General features: G+C 42.0%; 1 protein-coding gene across 1 annotated transcript in view; it reads right to left on the bottom strand.

Annotated features, from left to right (window-relative positions):
* The window catches only part of Myo3a (myosin IIIA), a 195238-nt gene that overhangs the window by 162164 nt on the left and 11212 nt on the right, over window positions 1-21862 (bottom strand). The window contains exons 3-4 of the mRNA XM_075971112.1: window positions 2718-2822; window positions 1516-1615 (exon numbers count right to left, since the gene is read on the bottom strand). Coding sequence (XP_075827227.1) covers window positions 1516-1615; window positions 2718-2822 — 205 coding nt within the window. The remainder of the gene's footprint in view (window positions 1-1515; window positions 1616-2717; window positions 2823-21862) is intronic.

The following is a 21862-nucleotide window of genomic DNA, read 5'->3' as shown; positions in this document are numbered from 1 at the left end:
AAGGCCACTGGCTTCTCAGATTTTTCTTTAATGTCTGGAGATGTTTATACTTGTTTTTAAACATCTGTTAATACAGATTATGCATCTGAGAGCAAGCTCTTAAGTTCAGTATCAAGTTCTCCACAGGGTATGTCTTAGAATGGAGAAAGCATTATTTTCTAGGTAGAATAATGGTCCTTCCTGTGGCACAATGGGGGTAAAGTGTTTCATTGTTCTTAGTATTTTGAATTTCCAAACAAAAGTCTTTATTACACATTAACCTGCCTGATTATCCATCAGCAACACAGACTGGCTGCACCCGGTTTATGACTCAGGTATCCACTCTCAATCTCACTGCTGCTCAGCAGTCTGCAGAAGTTCATGTGAGACAAACAGTGCTGTGCAAGGCATACTGGATGCATATGCTATTCATCCAGATCTATGCGTGCTCTGAAAATCAAGCCTTGGGTAACCCAGACCACTATAGACTTGGACTTTACAGTAACTTTGAAATTAAATCAGTCAAATTTATTGAGCTTTAGATTTCAGAAAGCCAAATGAAAGAAAATTTGTTGATTCAATTCATATTCAGTGAACTGCTATGTTCAAAGCAGTAATTCTCCAGAATAGAATGAGACACAACCTTGATCGTAAAAGACTCTGCCTATCCACATACATTTCTGAGTGTGTTAACTTACCTATAAGACCAAATAATTGTGTGATGAATTTATAAATAAAGAAATTCATAGGATCTTGGAGCACAAGTTGGGACACAGAGAAGAAAGAAGAGAATGTCTCAGAACAACATTGAGATGTCCTGGAATACTATCACCAATGTCACAGGCTTAGAAGTTCAAACATGACAAAGTACAGAATCACCTTAAAAGTGAAAAGCAGCTATTCAGATGAGGGACACAGTGTCTTGGGTTACCACACAGAAACGACCAGCTTGGTAAACGTGGGAATTTTCTATGTTACACAACAGAGAAAAGGAAGGCAGAAAAGTAATTGATCTTTGGGTTGAATCATATCATCCAGGACCTCCCCCAGTTCTTTCCTTGCTCAGATGTGCCTTCTTCAGGAGAGCACCATGATCACAAAGGTGAACAAAGACCTTTTGGGCATCATGATAAGACACACGGAATCTCAAGAACATCCTTCGCGTATCTCCTGCTTACCTCTAAGGATGAGTGATCTTGAAGTGATCTTCTGGGATCCTTGAAGATCTCCTCTCATTCAAAATCCTGGACTTGGACATGTGTCCCTTCAAAAAGCAATCACTAACAGAGGCTAGGCAGTGGCCTCTCAGAATAGGCTTAACCATTTGGGATGCTGCCTGGCCTGCTGGATAAACTACATATTAACATATACAGATGTGATCTGGGGTTAAACTGGGTGACTCAGTAGCCGGGAGGTTCACTTGCCAAATTAACTGAAAGATATTAATTTGTTTCTTACTCTCAACTCAGAAAGGCAAACCTGTCAGGAAATGATAAAAATCATGCTAGCTCCTTATGCACTTCCAGGAAAACTTACCAAAATCTACCAGCTTCACCCCACCTTCGGCAGTCAACAGAATGTTATTCCCTTTGACATCACGGTGGATAGTTTTGTTGTTATGAAGATGTTGAAGTCCCTGGAAGGTGAAAATTGTATAATGATTCTTAAGAGAATAAAGCAAAGAAACATTTTTTTTAAGGCAGTGCACTTGTGCAGAATCAATACCAATGTTAAAATCAGTGTTCAAATACTAAGATTTTACATTGAGTTAGTCAAACCTAAATGTATCATTTCCAACTAGGACTATATAGAAAATCACACACCTCAGCTTTCACCAAAAATCTCTACACTTTTTAATGATATTTGCAGTAATTTCTTTGTGCACACGTGTGCATGCACACATGTGCATGTTCAAGCATGCAGAAATCAGAGAACAACTTGTGGGAGTCAGTTTTTGTTGGCCAAGTTTTCTGTCCTATGTGGTCCTGCAATCATTCAGTCTCAAAGGAAACACACAGAGGTCTACATTAATTATAAGCTGATTGACCTAGTAGCTCAGGCTTCTTATTAACTCTTATAAAACTTATACTAGCCCATAATTCTTGCCTGTGTTAGCCACGTGGCTTGGTACCTTTTTCGGCGAGGCAGTCACATCTTGCTTCCTCTGCATCTGGGTGATGACTGCAGACTAGACTTCATCTTCTCAGCATTCTCCTGTTCTCGTCACCCTGCCTCTACTTCCTGCCTGGCTACTGGCCAATCAGCATTTTATCAAAATACAGTTGATAGGGTACAGACCATTGTTGCACAGCAAGTCTTCTTCCACTATATGGGTTCTAGGATTAAACTCAGGTCGTCATGTCTGACAGCAAAGCACTTTACCTGTTGAGTCCTCTTGCTGGCCCTCCAGTCTTAAAAAATTGTTGATTTCCAAAAAGGAAAACATTTTAAATACACTTATTTAAGATAGTGGCAAATAAAAATATAACTACTAGAAAAAAATATATTCTATATTTATCTATAAAAATTAAAATAATACCTAAGAGCAGAAATCAGAAGCCCATCAAAACAAAGTTGACTTCTAATGAAAAACCCAAATTGTCTATGCTTAACACCCAGACTGCATGTGACCCTGTATTAGTCAATACTAATGTGGTTTTACTTTTTAAGTAGGATCTACATTTTATTTAGTTATAACTACTTTCTAATTATTGTACAAAGAATTCAAATGTCCTTACCATTAGTGCTTCATGTAAAATATATGCAATTATAGGCTCGCTCATTCTCTCTCCCCTCTTCAGAAGTCCTTTCACAAGCTCCGTCACCGACCCTCCATTGCACAGCTGGAAATGAGTGTGTCAGATGGGCATTAAAATGAACAATGTTTTAAAGTTCTTCCTGTAAATGGTTTCCTTAAAATGTTTAAAAAAATTATCCAGGTTTTCTGTTTAAGTCGTCTCATAAATGACTTTCATTATTTTCATGAAATCACAAATGACGTGAACATAGGGACTTGTGATTACATATGACTGATAACTAGAACATAGGTTTCATCTAAATTAGTTTTTAGAAGAGAACTTCTGCTTAACTTTAAGGATAGAAATTATGATTCTACAAATTATTCCCCAATTTAGGATATAAGCCTTAAAAGCAATACTGACTTCTGATATTTCAATTACTGTTGTTTATGGATATACACTACTTTAAATGAGCATTTTAAAAAGAAATAAACCTCCTTTTAGGCAAAACTGCTAAGTACACGTAAGTAAATATGGCAAATAGAACCCTCGGAACCAGTCTGGAATATTACGCTGCCTCTGCTCTCCAGCGCCCTCCTTCTCTGCACATGAAAGCAGAGAGAATCTGAACCGACAAAAGGAAAGAATATGGTGAAGAAACTTTTCATATCAGGGCTCTGCAAAATTAGGTAACGTTAAGTCACACTGAAACTTTCAAAGGAGGCACCTAGTCTGCATGCCAGACCATCACTGATATGGCAGTGGATGGAGAAGAGAGGTAACTTGGTCCTGGACCACAACAACATCGCAAGAAATGCATGGATTCTGCAAGTCCTTGGTCCCTGACGCTGAACCCTATGGACTGCTTTCAACCTTGCCCTCCTCCCCTGGATCTTGTCTGTGGCCTTCTTCACCACCTGTATCATTGCACCACTGCCTGGGAACCCACAGAGTCACCATTCTGAGCTCTAACAGGCTGAGAAGAGGAGTGGAAGCAAAGGTATATTTAGCATTCTAAGTTGAAATATTGAATACCTCTTTCCCCAACGTCTTTTCTAACATTTTGAATTTTACTGGGATGCTAAACCCATCTGGATTAGATAGTAGCAGACATGATGTATTCAGAATTTACTGGATACTGGGCTCATTTCCAACACTCTTACATGAATTATCTGTGAACCTCACCATTTTTGGAAGTAAGCATCATTATCTCCCCAGTAAAGATGAAGAAATGGAGTCTCATTCATAACTCCTTTCTTTCTTCACTCAAATAAAACTTCCAGCTAATTCAGGACTGTGGACAGCCCAGAATGGCAAGGCCTGTTTTCTTTTGTTTCAGGAAGATGAACACAATTTAAGTGCTGCTGCCTGGTGCACACCATACAGGGTCAGGCTGCTTCCACCACAGGCTGGCAGATTGTCTTACAAAATTATTCTCAAACAGCTCAAAAGAAACTGAGTACTTTAAAATGCCTGGCCATTCCTCTACAACAGTGGTTCTCAACCTTTCTAATGCTGTGACCCTTTAATACAGTTCCTCATGTTGTGGTGACCCCCAACCATAAAATTATTTTTAGTGCTGCCTCATAACTAATTTTTGTACTGTTATGAATCATAATTTAAAGATCTGTGTTTTCTGATGGTCTTAGGCGATCCCTGTGAAAGGGTCGTTTGAGCCCCACAGGTCGAGAACTGCTGCTTTATAAGGACCAAGGCATTAGAACTAGTTAGTGACTTTATGAAAAACAATGCTAGAGACTCTCTTCCTTCCTTCCTTCCTTCCTTCCTTCCTTCCTTCCTTCCTTCCTTCCTTCCTTCTTTCCTTCCTTCCTTCCTTCATTCATTCCTTTGTTCCTTCATTCATTCCTTCCTTTCTTGTTGTGGAATATTAGTTTAAGATGTGTTATATTCATTTATGCTGTGGAATATTAGTTTAATGATGCAAAGATGTGCTTAATTCTTTTATGTTGCATTTGTTTAACTCTGTGAAGCTGTGTTACTTTGCCTGCTTAAAATACCTGAATGGTCTAATAAAGAGCTGAATGGCCTATAACTATGCAGGAGAGATAAATAGGAGGGGCTGGCATGCAGAGGGAATAACTAAGAGAAGAAATCTAGGGAAGGAAGTGAGGAGTAAGAAAAGGAGACGAGGATGACAAGGTCCAGCCACCAGCCACACAGCCAGCCACAGAGTAAGAAGGAAAGAAAGATAAAAAGTGCAGAGGCAAAATGTAGTTAAAGAGAAATGGGATAATTTAAGTTAGAAAAGCTGACTAGGAACAAGCCAAACTAAGGCCAGGCATTCATAAGTAAGAATAAGTCTCCATGTATTTATCTGGGAGCTGGGTGGCTGGCCCTCGAAGAGCGAAAAGAAAACAACTCTGTTTCCTTTCATTTTCTTTTCCTCCTCTTCTTCTTTTGCAATGTGTAGTTCCTTCTGGGCTGTGTTTTGTGAAAGAAATGTGAACGCTGTCCAGAAAGAGGAAAGGCTCTTAGGCAGTACTGTTGGAGTACACTATGACCAAATCTGTCAGGACCACACGCTTGCATGGAGGCCACCTGTATACAAAAGTATGTTCTCAAGCACGTCTACACAGACGTGCGTGCTCTACCTCTGACTAATGCCGCCTTCGTTGTTAACACTACACCGTGGATAGTATTTCAAAGCAGCTAATGTCACCCTCTTCTTTCTGTCTTTCAACGCTTCCTTCTTGTCTCAACCTCTTTGAATATTCCTATATTTCTTCTTGTAGCCATTGTGGGCTATGTTGTTATAAAATGAAAAATGAGCATTTAAAGAAAATCTCAGCTCATTGTTTTGTTTAGGTTCACATCACTGTGTTAGTGAAATAGTCTGAAGTCTGCCTTCTTTGAAACAGCATAGTGAATTTCAGGTCAATCCTGAAAAATCTGCAAACCCCAAACTACTGAAAGCTAATAATATCTACTCACTAAACAAGCAAGTAAGCAAAAGCCCAGTTGCTGACACTGTGAATGGTCATAAAAATTAATCCACGGTGATCAGAAGTTAAATCCCTTTTCTGTGCATTCTCAGAAATGATTTACTCTTAGCTGATTTTTCCTAACTGGTTCATTTTTATTCTTTCACGGTTTAAACATGAATATAGTGAATTTTATTCATTTTTGCTCCTATTGCCTTCTCATCCCCATCCTTTCTTTTTGAAACCCTTCTTTCCAAAAGGTCACCCTTCTACTCTCATGTCTTCTTTATGTGTGTGTTCCACTGCATTTAGTTAGAGTTGTTTGCATGGGCTCGAGTGGGAGGTTATTTACTGAAGCATGAACAATGGGAGAAAATAACACTCTTCCCCTATAGCCATTAATGGCTAACACACTTCAGAGCTAAATTTTATATCCAATATTTTTTTTTTTACAGAAGTGATGTGCTGACCCAGGAAATATTCTTGACATGATGCATACAGATGTGGATTCATCATAATAGCAATTTCAGTTAAAAATGCATTTTAGAAGAATCACAATTTATTTATTCATGTTCCACAAATACTTATTGAGTTATTAGCATATGTCAAGAACTAGGACACCTGTGGTTCTCAGGTGTACTCTCAGGGATACCTCCTTATCACTGGTGCTAGGAAGCTGTTGCTGGCGTCTAGAGGTTAAGGTGATGCCAGCCATCCAGAAGCTCAGAGGATGGCCTTCCACAATGCAGAATCATGCAGGCCAAATTGTCAACAGTGCCAGGATTAAAATAAAACCATTTGTCTATGGCTCTAACAAATAAAGCTTGCCTGAAGAGCAGAGGGTGGATCTAGCCACTAGTTAACCATAGAGGTCTGGAGGTCTGTACAGACAGACAGGAAGTGATATAGCTGGGCAGAAGGAAGAGGCAGGAGCTCAGCCCTTTTTCAGCTGAGGAGTTAGCAAGGTCAGAGTTGGCTGTGGCTTGCTCCTTTGTCTCATTGATCTTTCAGCATTTACCCTGATGTCTGGCTCCAGGTTTTTATTATTAAGACCAATTAGAACTGGTGCAACAACAACCTAATTAGAGGAATGAAAATTAATTGCATGGATTCTATGTGGACAGGAGATGCAGAAGAGAAACACCTGCAGAGCCTAGAGAGGCTGACTCCACAGGTAGGGCCTGTCATCACAGGCATATGGTGGTTTCTTCCAGGCTGTCCAGACATATTCACTGTGGTTGTTATTTCTCGTGAAATTTAGAACTGTACTTTAGAGGGTGCAGTTTAGTTTTATCAATTTTTTTTTATTTTTAATTTATTTATTTATTAAAGATTTCTGTCTCTTCCCCGCCACCGCCTCCCATTTCCCTCCCCCTCCCCCAATTAAGTCTCCCCCCCAGCCCGAAAAGCAATCAGGGTTCCCTGTCCTGTGGGAAGTCCAAGGAACCCCCACCTCCATCCAGGTCTAGTAAGTTGAGCATCCAAACTGCCTAGGCTCCCACAAAGCCAGTGCGTGCAGTAGGATCAGAAACCCATTGCCCTTGTTCTTGAGTTCTCAGTAGTCCTCATTGTCCGCTATGTTCAGAGAGTCCGGTTTTATCCCAGGCTTTTCCAGACCCAGGCCAGCTGGCCTTGGTGAGTTCCCAATAGAACATCCCCATTGTCTCAATGTGTGGGTGCACCCCTCGCGGTCCTGAGTTCCATGCTCGTGCTCTCTCTCTTTCTGCTCCTGATTTGGACCTTGAGATTTCAGTCCTGTGCTCCAATTTAGGTCTCTGTCTCTGTCTCCTTTCATCGCTTGCTGAAGGTTAATATTCAGGAGGATGCCTATATGTTTTTCTTTGGGTTCTCCTTATTTAGCTTCTCTAGGATCACTAATTATAAGCTCAATGTCCTTGGTTTATGGCTAGAAACCAAATATGAGTGAGTACATCCCATGTTCCTCTTTTTGGGTCTGGCTTACCTCACTCAGGATAGTGTTTTCTATTTCCATCCATTTGTATGCAAAATTCATGAAGTCCTTGTTTTTTATTGCTGAGTAGTACTCTAATATGTATAAATTCCATACTTTCTTCATCCATTCTTCCATTGAAGGGCATCTAGGTTGTTTCCAGTTTCTGGCTATCACAAACAATGCTGCTATGAACATTGTAGAGCATATACTTTTGTTGTATGATAAGGCCTCTCTTGGGTATATTCCCAAGAGTGGTATTGCTGGGTCCAGGGGTAAGTTGATCCCGAATTTCCTGAGAAACCGCCATACTGCCTTCCAAAGTGGTTGCACAAGTTTGCATTCCCACCAGCAATGGATGAGTGTACCCCTTTCTCCACAACCTCTCCAACAAAGGCTATCATTGGTATTTTTCATTTTAGCCATTCTGACAGGTGTAAGATGGTATCTTAAAGTTGTCTTGATTTGCATTTCCCTGATCGCTAAGGAAGTTGAGCATGACCTTAAGTGTCTTTTGGCCATTTGAAGTTCTTCTGTTGAGAATTCTCTGTTCAGCTCAATGCCCCATTTTATAATTGGGTTGATTAGCCTTTTACGGTCTAGTTTCCTGAGTTCTTTATATATTTTGGAGATCAGACCTTTGTCAGTTGCGGGGTTGGTGAAGATCTTCTCCCAGTTGGTGGGTTGCCTTTGTGTCTTAGTGACAGTGTCCTTTGCTTTACAGAAGCTTCTCAGTCTCAGGAGGTCCCATTTATTCAATGAGGTCCTTAATGTCTGTGCTGCTGGGGTTATACGTAAGAAGTGGTCTCCTGTGCCCATGTGTTGTAGAGTACTTCCCACTTTCTCTTCTATCAGGTTTACTGTGTTCATACTGATATTGAGGTCTTTAATCCATTTGGACTTGAGTTTTGTGCATGGTGATAGATATGGATCTATTTTCATTCTTCTACAGGTTGACATCCAGTTTTGCCAGCACAATTTGTTGAAGATGCTCTCTTTTTTCCATTGTATACTTTTAGCTCCTTTATCGAAAATCAGGTGTTCATAGGTTTGTGGGTTAATGTCAGGGTCTTCTATTCGATTCCATTGGTCGACTTCTCTGTTTTTATGCCATTACCAAGCTGTTTTCAATACTGTAGCTCTGTAATAGAGTTTGAAGTCAGGGATCGTAATGCCTCCAGACAATGGGCTGCAGAGAAGAAGGTATATTCTTTCCTATTTGGGTGGAATGTTCTATAGATGTCTGTTAAGTCCATTTGCTTCATTACCTCCAGTAGTTCTCTTACTTCTCTATTAGGTTTCTGTCTGATTGACCTGTCCATTGCTGAGAGAGGTGTATTGAAGTCTCCTACTACTAGTGTGTGTGGTTTTATGTCTGCCTTGAGTTCTATTAATATTTCTTTTACATACGTGGGTGCTTTTATATTAGGGGCGTAAATATTCAGGATTGAGACTTCATCCTGACAAATTGTTCCTGTTATGAGTATAAAGTGTCCATCTCGATCTCTTCGGATTGATTTTAGTTTGAAGTCAGTTTTGTTAGAAATTAATATGGCCACACCTGCTTTTTTCTTAGGACCATTTGCTTGAAAGATCTTTTCCCAGCCCTTTACTCTGAGTAGATGCCTGTCTTTGTGGTTGAGATGTGTTTCTTGCAAACAGCAGAATGTTGGATCCTGTTTTCGTATCCAATCTCTTAGCCTGTGCCTTTTTATAGGTGAATTGAGACCATTAATATTAAGTGATATTAATGACCAGTGGTTGTTTACGCCAGATATTCTTATTGTTTTTGGAAGTAGAATTTGTATGTCTCCCTTCTTTGAGTTGTGCTAGTGAAGGGTCGCTAGATGCCTGAGTTATTGTAAGCAGTGTTGGCAATGTTGGATTCCTTGGGTTGCGATTTTCCTTCTATTACTTTCTGTAGGGCTGGATTCGTGGCTACATATTGTTTAAATTTGTTTTTATCCTGGAATGTCTTGATTTCTCCATTTATAGTGAACGAAAGCTTGGCTGGGTATAGTAGTCTGGGCTTGCATCCATGGTCTCTTAGCTTCTGCAGTACTTCTATCCAGGACCTTCTGGCTTTCATTGTTTCCATAGAGAAATCAGGTGTAAGTCTGATCGGTTTACCTTTATAAGTTACTTGGCCTTTTTCCTTTGCAGCTCTTAGTATTCTTTCTTTAACCTGTATATTTTGTGTTTTGATTATTATATGGCGAGGGGATGTTTTCCTTTGATCCAGTCTGTTTGGTGTTCTATATGCTTCTTGAATATTCAAAGGAATATCTTTCTTTATGTTGGGAAAGTTTTCTTCCATAATTTTGTTCAAAATATTTTCTGGGCCTTTGAGCTGTGACTCTTCTCCTTCTTCTATTCCTATTATTCTTAGATTTGGTCTTTTTATTGTGTCCCATATTTCCTGAATGTTTTGTGATGAGAATTTGTTGGCTTTGCAGTTTTCTTTGATCAGAGCGTTTATTTTCTCTATGTTGTCCTCAGAATCTGAGATTCTCTCTTCTATTTCTTGTATTCTATTGATTATGCTTGTTTCTGTAGGCTCTGCTCGTTGACCTAGATTTTCCATATCCAGCTGGGCCTCAGTTTGTGTTTTCTTCCTTGCTTCCATTTCAGTTTTCAATTCTTGAACTGTTTCCATTACCTGTTTGATCGTTCTTTCTTGGTTTCCCAGGGTATTATGTACGTATTTACTCATTTCTTCAAATTTTTGGTTATACTTCTCATCCATTTCTATAAGGGCATTTTTCACATGTTGTTTAAGGGACTCTACAGCTTTCATAAAGTCAATTTTTTCCACTTCTTCTGTGTTATGGTGTTGGAGACCTTCTGTTGTAAGATCGTTGGGTTCTGGTGTTTTCATGTTGTTTTTCAGATTATTGGGTGAATTCTTTCCTTGGCGCCTGCCCATATCCTCCTATCGATGCTATCTAAGGGGTCTTTTAAAACTGGTTCAGGTTCCCCTGCTGGCCAGGGGCTCCTCTTACAAAATGCCCTTGCTCTGTTTCCTGGTTCCTGCCGGGGGCCAAGATCCCTCTCACCCCTCAGAAAGGTCTTCAGGAATAGGACCCGGCTCCTCCTTTGCCAGGGACCTCCCCAACCGAAGGCCTACCTCTTTGGTTTAATTGTAGTGGGGCGATCTGTTCTTGGTGTTGCGCGCGCGGTCCCTGCAGCCGGCTTCTCCTGCTGGGACGGTTCCCGCCGCCAGCAGCCTGTGTCCTCTGCTGCCGCTCTGGTCCCAGTGGGTCCCCGCCGGCTGCGCTGGGCGTCCTCCGGCCGAGTTCCGCCGCCCGGTGGTCCGGCCGCGTTCCGCCGCCCGGTGGTCCGGCCGCGTTGCGTTCCGCCGCCCGGTGGTCCGGCCGCGTTGCGTTCCGCCGCCCGGTGGTCCGGCCGCGTTGCGTTCCGCCGCCCGGTGGTCCGGCCGCGTTGCCTAGTTTTATCAATTTTTTATGCCCCGGTCTTATTCATTATTGGACTGCTTAGGCCTCTCTCCAAGCAGATAGTAATACATTTTGTGACCCTCACAAGATGAAAATTCTGTCATTTCCCTAGAACTCTACTTAAACTCACTAAACATTTAAAAACAAGTATGTATATTTGAATTAAATCAAGAGATATTTTAATGGTAAATAAAGAAAAAAAAGACATTTCACATAAATATGACACTGTCCTCAACTGTGCAGGAGTCACTGAGCAAGCTTGCAGAGCGAGATCCAGAGCTCCACTGTGGAAAACACAAAATGTAGCTCTCAGTAATGATGAAAAGTGAGCTGCTCTCTCTAGAAATACCAACAGAGCTTTACAAGAACATGAGATAAAAGACACAACTGCTAATTATGGAAGAATTCTATGAAAGGTCATGATGACCCCTCAAAGATTTCATTATCTTCTATTTTACAGCTTAATAAGACAACATAAACAACTGGAAATATTTTCAGACAATAAAATAATAAAGAGGTTACAGTAACAGCCTTTGCATATCAAAATTATTAACCACAATTATGTGTCATGGCCTGAACTTCATTACCAACTTGAATAGACATAAAATATAAAATCACACAGAAAACAAACATCTGGATATGTCTGTGAGGGTATTTCCAGAAAGGTTTAACAGTGAAGGGAAGACTCACCTCAGCATGGCTGACATCATCCTATATATATAAACTATGATCCCAGACTGAATAGGAGGGAAAAAGAGGAAGCCCCTGTGTAGTAGCATTTTTTCTGCCTGATTCCTGACTGTGGACACAATGTGAGCAGGAGCCTCAGTCTCTCTGCTTCTTGACTGTGGACACAATGTGAGCAGGGGCCTCAGTCTCTCTGCTTCCTGACTGTGGACACCATGTGAGCAGTCACCTCAGCCTCTCTGCTTTCTGACTGGATACCATGTGAGCAATCACCTCAGTCTCTCTGCTTCCTGACTGTGGACACCATGTGAGCAGCCCCCTCAGCCTCTCTGCTTTCTGACTGGATACCATGTGGGCAATCACCTCAGTCTCTCTGCTTCCTGACTGTGGACACATTGTGAGCAGCCCCCTCAGTCTCTCTGCTTCCTGACTGTGGACACAATGTGAGCAGTCACCTCAGCCTCTCTGCTTTCTGACTGTGTGTAGTAATAGGAGTGGTGGGGCTGCGTCCCCAGCACCCGAGCCGCCTGCACGGCTAGCTTATGCCCGAAATAACAACACACAAATTGTATTCATTTAAACACTGCTTGGCCCTTTAGCTCTAGCCCTTACTGGCTAATTCTGATATCCCAATCAACCCATCTCTAATAATCCGTGAGCACCGGTCTTACCAGGAAAGATTCAGCATGTCTAGCCTGGCGGCTTGCTTCATTGCGTGCGTCTGCCCAGGAGAGAGGAGCATGGCGTCTCTCTGAGGCGTCTGCTCCCGAGCGGAGAGCTGTCGAGTCTGAGCTCACTTCCTCTTCCTCCCAGCGTTCTGTTCTGTTTACTCCTCCCACCTATCTTCTAACCAATGAGGACCAAGCAGTTTCTTTTTATTTAACCAATGACCTTCCTCCATCAACTGTGAACACCATGTGAGCAGTCACCTGGCTCTCTGCTTCCTGACTGTGGACACAATGTGAACAGTAACCTCAGTCTCTCTGCTTCCTAACTGTGGATACAATGTGAGCAGTCACCTCAGTCTCTCTGCTTCCTGACTGGACACAATGTGAACAGTAACCTCAGTCTCTCTGCTTCCTGACTGTGGACACATTGTGAGCAGTCACCTCAGTCTCTCTGCTTCCTGACTGTGGACACAATGTGAGCAGTCACCTCAGTCTCTCTGCTTCCTGACTGTGGATACAATGTGAGCAGTCACCTCAGCCTCTCTGCTTCCTGACTGGACACCATGTGAGCAGTCACCTCAGCCTCTCTGCTTCCTTACTGGACACCATGTGAGCAGTCACCTCAGTCTCTCTGCTTCCTTACTGGACACCATGTGAGCAGTCACCTCAGTCTCTCTGCTTCCTTACTGGACACCATGTGAGCAACTACCTTTCTCTCCCACCACCATGCTTTTCCCACAACTGTACCCTCAACCTGTGAGGCACAATTTCTTCCTTAACCTACTTTCGTATTCTATTTTGTTATGACAAGAAAAGCAGTTACCTTCGTACCCAAAGCATAAAACACACACACTATCTGAAAATAAAAATACAGAAATCTTAAGAAAATAAGCAATTTTTACCTTTCAAATTTAAATTTTGTTGTTTAAGTTTCATCTGATAAACTCTATAAAAGAACCTGAGTTACTTAATCAATTAAGACAGTGATTTCTCATAAGATCTATAGTTATTTATCACATAATTTCTATTAGCTAAGCATTTCTTAGAAACAATTGAAACTGTCTTCAAAAAACATAGTCACTTGTTTTTCCAGATAAAGGTTTAAAACAAACAGACTCATAATCACTATCTGATAGGAAAGGAATAGATTTATGAAAATCAGATTGTTAAATTTTACTTAGAGATAAGAGTATGTTTGAAAATATCAGGAAATTTATTTCCCTTAATTTTTATTTCATTGATATTTTATACTACACTATAGCATGCCATGAAATTTTTCATATTTAGAAACCAATTATGATGAAAAATAAAGAGAAGGGTAACATTAAAATCAGGCAGAATCTCTCCACTTGAATGCAAGTACAGAGATCTCCTCCTGGCGGTAAGTATCTTTCTTAATCTGGACACAGTAGTGAAACGGTAGAGAGAGAGAAGGAGGAAATGTTTCCCTTTTGGTTTAAGGTCCACTCCACAAAATGGCGCTCATGCCTGGTATTGTAACCAGGCCCTAGAACCTGTGGCTAGCCAGACAGTTTCTAGGCCCTAGGGGAGAACCTCAGAGTCTGTGGCTAGGGAGGTACTAAGCCCTAGGGGAGAACCTCAGAGTCTGTGGCTAGGCAGGTACTAAGCCCTAGGGGAGAACCTCAGAGTCTGTGGCTAGGGAGGTACTAAGCCCTAGGGGAGAACCTCAGAGTCTGTGGCTAGGCAGGTACTAAGCCCTAGGGGAGAACCTCAGAGCCTGACTAGACAGGTCTTAGGCCCTAGGGGAGAACCTCAGAGCCTGTGGGTAGGCAGGTCCTAGGCCTAGGGGAGAACCTCAGAGCCTATGGGTAGGCAGGTCCTACGTCCTAGGGGAGAATCTCAGAGCCTGACTAGACAGGTCTTAGGCCCTAGGGGAGAACCTCAGAGCCTGTGGGTAGACAGGTTCTAGGCCCTAGGGGAGAATCTCAGAGCCTGGCTATACAGGTCCTAGGCCTAGGTGAGAACCTCTAACTATTATTCTGCTAAACAGACAAAGTAAACTGACAACAAATGATTTGATGCTAACCATAGATTCATTTGTCTCGGCCCTCATTGGAGAAGCCTCTTTCTGTAGTGCTGAGCAGTAGAGGCCCCAAACAGGTCAACAGGCAGAGAACAAACCCGGGAGTGCTCAGCCCTAGCAGCACACTCCCTCCCACCAGGTCACTGGTGACTGTGGTCATGTCCACCTTCTGGGAATCGCTGAGGAGCTCGATTAGGAGAAATACAAGTTCTCCATAAATCCTTCCTTCCAGATGTGTCTAACCTCGATGGTACATTTTCCACCCAAGAAATCCATTTCTCAAGCAGCTTTAGGTAACAAGGTTGTGAGGAACACAAACCTTTATTTTGGAATGAAATGTAAAGAGGTAGGTTAAAACAGAAAACAAAAGGAAAGAACTATAGAAACATGGAAATTACCATGGGAATAAAATTCAGCGTCTTACTGATGGCTTTGTGGCTCACGCCCTTAAACAGCCACCAAAAGGAAATTCTGGCACAAATTCTGATTCCTCACTGACAGTAAAGCTTCAAATACTGTCCTGGTGAAATGAACTGTCCCCGGTAGTCTAAATACCATTCTTGTAAAGATTCAGGGTAAACTTAAAAATGAAACATGACAATTCTGCATGAACAAAAGAATGGAAATAGATAAAATGAATTGCAGATATGATCGATCACCAAAATAAAATGGCCTTGTGCGTGGCTTTTCCATGAACAGCACCAGTAGAAAGGATGGTGCTATATTGACCTGAGCAATTTCACATCACCAGGACAGACTGAAGGGAATTCACGACAGAATACCCTCCCCCCGCAAAGTGTAGCTTTGCAACATAATGTGAAAGCAGAGCCCGGTTTCTCGCTAATCACACAAAATTGGAGCATAATTTTCCTACATCTGAGCTACACTAGCTGAGAGCATTCTCAACCCTTTAGCACACAGATATGGACTAAAGCAGCCAGGACCAAAGGGAGGTCATTCCATAAGCAACATTGCAGTGCTTCTAACAGACAACTTTTCTAGGTCCTCTGTCTTTATTAAGACGGGAGGTTTTTTTAAACTGAAATTTATGAAAAAGGATGTTAAAATCTGCAGTTAGACAGTCTCACTTCCCTGCTCTTTTGTTGTTTTGTTCTCGTGTGCTCTGAGGTCACTTGCTCAAGCAGACCATGTTCTGTCCTGAGCCACAGAAGCGCAGCCTCATTTTCCAGTGCTTACTCCAGTTTGTGCTGTTCATTTTATTAAAGGCACTGTCAGCCCTCAGCCTGAGTCTCAGGGGATGTGCACCAACATCAGGGCTTGCAGGGGATGAGGTGAGAGCATGCCACACACTTCCGCAACGACTGCGTCATTTTTCGCTGCCATGAACAAGAGTGAGGTTTGCTCATAGCCTCGCCCATTCCTGGCATCATTGGCCTTTGTAGGTCAGCCATTTCAGTAGAAATCAAACAATATTTCCTTTCCCTTTTAGCTTAACTTTCCCAAAGCTTAAAAGAGTTAAATATATTTCTTATAAATGCTTTTGTAAAATGAGCATTTATATTTAAGTTGGATGGGTGCATTTTATTAGGAGAGAATTTTATTATACCTACTAGTTGAAAATATTTAAAGCACGGGAATTGAATTTTAGCACATATTTTCATGGTTCCCCTCTCCCCAATGCACACCTTCATCCTAGTAAATGCAACTATAGTATGAGAACGTTTTGTTTCAGCAAACTTATCTTAACATTTCAACAAACTAGTATTTTGGAACAAACCCCCGCCAGACAAATGCATGCTCACACAGAACGTCTGATACATGTTCACACAGAACGTCAGGCACGTGCTCACACAGAACATCAGGCACTGCTCACACAGAACATCAGGCACGTGCTCACACAGAACGTCTGATACATGTTCACACAGAACGTCAGGCACGTGCTCACACAGAACATCAGGCACGTGCTCACACAGACCGTCAGATACGTGTTCATACAGAACGTCAGATACGTGCTCGCACAGAACGTCAGATACGTGTTCATACAGAACGTCAGATACGTGCTCGCACAGAACGTCAGATACGTGTTCATACAGAACGTCAGATACATGCTCGCACAGAACGTCAGATACGTGCTCGCACAGAACGTCAGATACGTGTTCATACAGAACGTCAGATACGTGCCACACAGACCGTCAGACACTGCTCACACAGAACGTCAGATACGTGTTCATACAGAACGTCAGATACTGCTCACACAGAACGTAGGATACTGCTCACACAGAACGTCAGACACTGCTCACACAGAACGTCAGACACGTGCTCACACAGAACGTCAGACACGTGCTTGCACAGAACGTCAGATACGTGTTCATACAGAACGTCAGATACGTGCTCGCACAGAACGTCAGATACGTGTTCATACAGAACGTCAGATACGAGCTCACACAGACCGTCAGACACTGCTCACACAGAACGTCAGATACGTGTTCATACAGACCGTCAGACACTGCTCACACAGAACGTCAGACACGTGCTCACACAGACCGTCAGACACTGCTCACACAGAACGTCAGACACTGCTCACACAGAACGTCAGACACTGCTCACACAGAACGTCAGACACGTGCTTGCACAGAACGTCATACTCTTTCCTTCTAATGTCGTTGACTTCCTTTGTCAGTGTAAGGCTGGACTTCAAAAAGAAGTCACTGAAATCAAGTCCCTTTAAAATATTACATAAGATTCTTGCCTTAGAAAATGATAGCATAAGAATTCATGGAATGCAGTATCTAGTAAGCTAAATACCAATAAAAAACAAAGAGGTGAAGAATTATTTAAAGTAACAGAGGACAAAACTGTATGCAGACCACGTGATTTTTTTCAAATAATCCAAGCCTGTGCTGTAGAAGCTGCATTTCATGTAAGAACAGGGGTTTACTTCCTCTGCTGTGTCCCCCAACACAAGACAGAGGCCCTAATACTATTGAGCAGGCTGATAACACTCTCATCCAGGATAGTTAGGTATGGAGTACAATGCCAGAAGGGACAAGCTGAGAATAGAAGCTAGTTCCTTGGTCCAGAGCGGATCAGAGATTTTGCCCACAGGTGCCCATGAGAACACACGGCTGAACAGTCTTCCCAATGTTCCTTACATTATTTGGAAGGGAGTGAGGAGTTCAAATCTAAGAAAGCTTCTGAAAACAGTGGAAATTCTGGTAGTTGCAAGGCTTTGTGATGAGAGCAGCAGGTAACTGCAGCTGTTGACCTCCACTTACTGTCTACTGATTCCTCTAAAGATTTCAGCAATGCCCTAAAGCAACAACTGCTTCACAGTTTGATCAGCTAAGAGCAGGTTTGCTGTTTGTAAGGAAACAGGATCAACTCTACTGGGGTTCTCAAAGACTGATTGGCGTAGTGCAGAAGCAGATTGGCTTATAGAAAAATCAAAGAAAGATAAAGTTAGGGCTGGAGAGAAGCTCGGTTGGTAAAGGGCTTCCCTGACAAGCAAATGACCCGAGTCTGGTTCCCAGAACCTGTGTACAAGCTGAGGTAGCACTCATGTGCAATCCTAGCACTGGGGAGGGAGAGCCAGCAAGATCCCCAGGACTTGCTGACTTTAGCCTACCTGGTGCCTCCCAGACTCATGAGAGACCATGTCTCAACACAAAAGGTAGACAGAGCCTAAGAGATACCACCTGATGTCTCTGGCCTCCACAAATCCACACAGTGACATGCATGCACCCACATACGTATGTGAGCACCCCCCCAACCCTACGAGGTAGACACAAGTCCCTGGTGAAAAGCACTATCACTGTGTACCATTGTGGCTATACTAAGTCTATGCCCTCTGAGGAGTAGCATGAGAGGCTTTATGGTATAGGGGAAATTCATTTTATTAAAATAGTGTAGTTGCGTTTACTAAATAAACAAGTCCAAATAGTAAGTCCTCTAAGGGAATTAGCATTTAGAATTCCTACAACAGGATTACCCAAAATGTCTAGTTTTCAATAAAAAATTATGAGACAAAGGAAGAAATAAGAAAATGCTATTTTCTAGCCATGGAAAAAAGAGGTGGCAGGAACTGCATGTGAAAGGCCATGTGCCTAGCAGACAGAATGAAAATGGTGTTAAAATCCTAAGGAAGCCATCCTTAAAGTAAGAAAGGTTTGATGCTATTGCCAAATAGAGAATATGGGAATAGAGGATACAGAATTAATTTAAATTTTTTTATTATAATCACATCATTTTCTCCTTCCCTTTCCTCCCCTCTTTCATCCAATGTTCTCTAGCCTGTTTTCTTTCTTTCACATTCATGGCCTCTTTTCTGTTATCATTGTTTCTTGAGTGTGTTTGTAAATTCCTACACACGCACACACACATGCGCGCGTGCGCGCGCACGCGCGCACACACACACACACACCTGCTCAATACATACTACAGAGTCTCCTCAGCCATCACTTTACTAGAGCAGCACAATCCCGTAGCTACATTCTAAGTATTTGTTCTTAGACCCACAGGTGAGTGGAGTCCTCTCTCTCATCAAGGAAATTCCTTTTGCAGCAGATAGAGACCATCAAAGAAAACCCCAACCATCCAGGGAGACTTGTCCAGTCCCAGCTGGCAAATCTGCAGTATAATTCCTGCACATAATACTCAGCTATCATTGCAGAAGTGAGAGCAGAAACACTAAGAAACAGAGGAACCTGGAGTTCGCTGTGAGACTGTATCTCCTGCAAATGTCAGAAACCACACACCATGAGTCTCACCAACATGTTACCAAACATGCTGATGTGGAAGAGGAAACACTCATGAAGCTTCATCCCTAGATAAAGAACTGCAGGCAGCTGAGAGACACTGAGAGCAGGAGAAACCATCTTCCTCGGGTAGACAGCTGAGGGTAGTTGGTTATCTAGAACCAAATGGTCAGTCAATAAAGAGAATTTTTTTAAAAAGACCAAATGAAAATTTCGTAGTTGAAAAGTAGAGTAGAAACACACACACAACACGTGTTGTAAGGAAACAACATGAAATCTGAAGAGAGATTAGCAGAGGTGAGGAAAGACGAAGAGCAGGCTCTGGCTGGAATTAAGCCCACCGTCTCTCCCTTCCTATCTGGATTTTCTTGTTTTACTCCCTTTCCCCAGCTGCTATCTAAATCTGATTGAACATTTTACCTTGTTTGGTGCTATCCTACCAACTGTATGTCTGTTTTTACGGTTTTAGTACGGGGCAGGACTCACAGCATATTCACAGTCTCCTTTCACGTGGTAGTTGTTACACACAACATACATATTTCAAACCTTCTTCCCTCCCCCTCTGCTGCTACTGTCATGCATTTTAATTCTCCCTTATGTGGATAACCTAGCAATATACATTTATAGCCATGCTTTTAGGAAGTAATTTTCCTGAAACAGGTTATAAAATAAAAGTCAATGTTATATTCACCCTCATATTTCTCTAGGTCTGAATTTTTACCTGGAACCATATTCTTGCAATGTAAAATGATGTTTTTGACATTTAAAAAAATTTTGTTACATCTATCTACCTCTCTCTCTATCAATCTATATTCTACCTACCTACCTATCATTTATCTATCATCCACCTGTGTGTGTGCGTGTAATGTGAAAATGTGTGCACGTGTATGTGCACCGTGGTGTGTTTGGAGTTCAGAGAACAGTTTGAGGGGGTGAGTTCTCTTTTTTACTAAGTGGTGGGTCTGGAATTTGAACTCAGGCCATCAAGCTTGGCAGCAGGCACTTTTATCTATGAAGCCATCTCACTAACCTATTTTTATGTTTCTTTACATTTATTTTATTACCAGTCTTAAAAAATGCTTGACTTAATGTTTTATTGCTATGAAGAGACATCATGACCACAGCAACTCTTATAAAGGAAAACATTTAACTGGGGCTGGCTTATAGTTCAGAGGTTTAGTCCATTGTCAGCGTGGTTGGAAACATGATGACATGAAGCAGACATGGTGCTGGAGAAGCAGCAGGAAGAGACTGACACTGGGCAAAGCTTGAGCATCTAAAACCTCAAAGCCTACTCCCAATGACATACTTTCTCCAACATGGCCACAAGTACTCCAACAGGGCCACCCCTCCTAATAATGCTACTTCTTATGGGCCTGTAGGGGCCACTCTTATTCAAACCACGACAATGCCTATTTCTGTTTTACCTTAATTCATGAATATTTTCACTGTTCTAAGATGACATCCCTTTACTTTGAGTGCTTCACGCATGTCATTTCGTGGCATCTTAGGAAATGTCAGGGGCCACGTTAATCTGCGACACCTCTGTGAAGTGCATCCTTTTCTGCTCTGCTCATGATTTTACTCATTACCAGATTTTGGCATTTTGGTTTTGAGGACTCTTAGTATAATTTTCTTTGTTTACTCGATCTCAGTACGGACAACTGCGACGCTCCTGTATTCGGATCCACTCATCTTTTCTTCCACATATCTAGTCCAAAGTTAATCTTAATTGTTGTGTTTACTTTTTTAATAGAGATTGTTGTTTCAATTCTAGAGGTTCTCCTTAGTTCTTTATAGTTTCTATTTATTTTAGTATTGTTAATTTTCTTTAATTTTTTTATGTTTATATCAGCATTGCAGTTCTAACTTACTAATTCCAGTGCCTCTGTCTGCTGATCATATTGCCTTCTGACTGCTTCACATTTTTCCTGTGTTTTCATATATACTCATATAACTTAAAACTGGAACTGAACATTGCCAATGTTATATTACTGACTTTCTGGGTTTTATTTCTTACATGAATAAACACTAAATTTTATTCTGGAAAGCAGCTAATTAACTTATAGATTAATTAAAGCCTTCCAGGAAGTTCTTATTTTAAAATTTTAAGACTACCTTAACCTTCCCTCTAATGGACAACTTTCTGGGGTCCCTAGCAAGTGCTTTAGGTACAGCCGGTCGGAACGTGGGCACCTTGCCATGCAGCAAACCCGCTCTGTGCAGACTGCGACCTCACAGCAGTTCCTCCTCTGGTTTGTCTCCGTGTACATCTGCACACTGTATTCTATACACAATTAGCGTGGCTTCCAGACACCGTCTTACATGGGTTTATGCACAGACGGCCTTTCTGGAGGCAGTTTCTGCACAGTTTCCTCTTTCTTTGCTCTCTGACCAACCTTTGCAGTTAGGCAGAACGTTTCTGATCTCCGCATTCGCTGCTTTTCTAGGCACTCTGATCAGATACATGACAGCAACAACTTGAGGGAGGAGAGATCCAAGTTGGCTCAGGGCTGAGAGGGCGTATTCATTCAGAAAGGAAGGCGTGGAGTGTGGCATGGCTTCTCACACAGCACCACCAGAAGCTAGTGATCTGGAGGAGATGTGGGCTGAGCTGTGATCCCGAAGGTTTCCTGACCACCGCCTGACCTAGTGGCTTGTATCTGCAGCTAAGCCCTACTTA

Source organism: Microtus pennsylvanicus, chromosome 4 (assembly GCF_037038515.1).
Source record: "Microtus pennsylvanicus isolate mMicPen1 chromosome 4, mMicPen1.hap1, whole genome shotgun sequence".
NCBI classification, from domain to species: domain Eukaryota; kingdom Metazoa; phylum Chordata; class Mammalia; order Rodentia; family Cricetidae; genus Microtus; species Microtus pennsylvanicus.
This window is presented reverse-complemented; position numbering and strand designations above follow the sequence as displayed.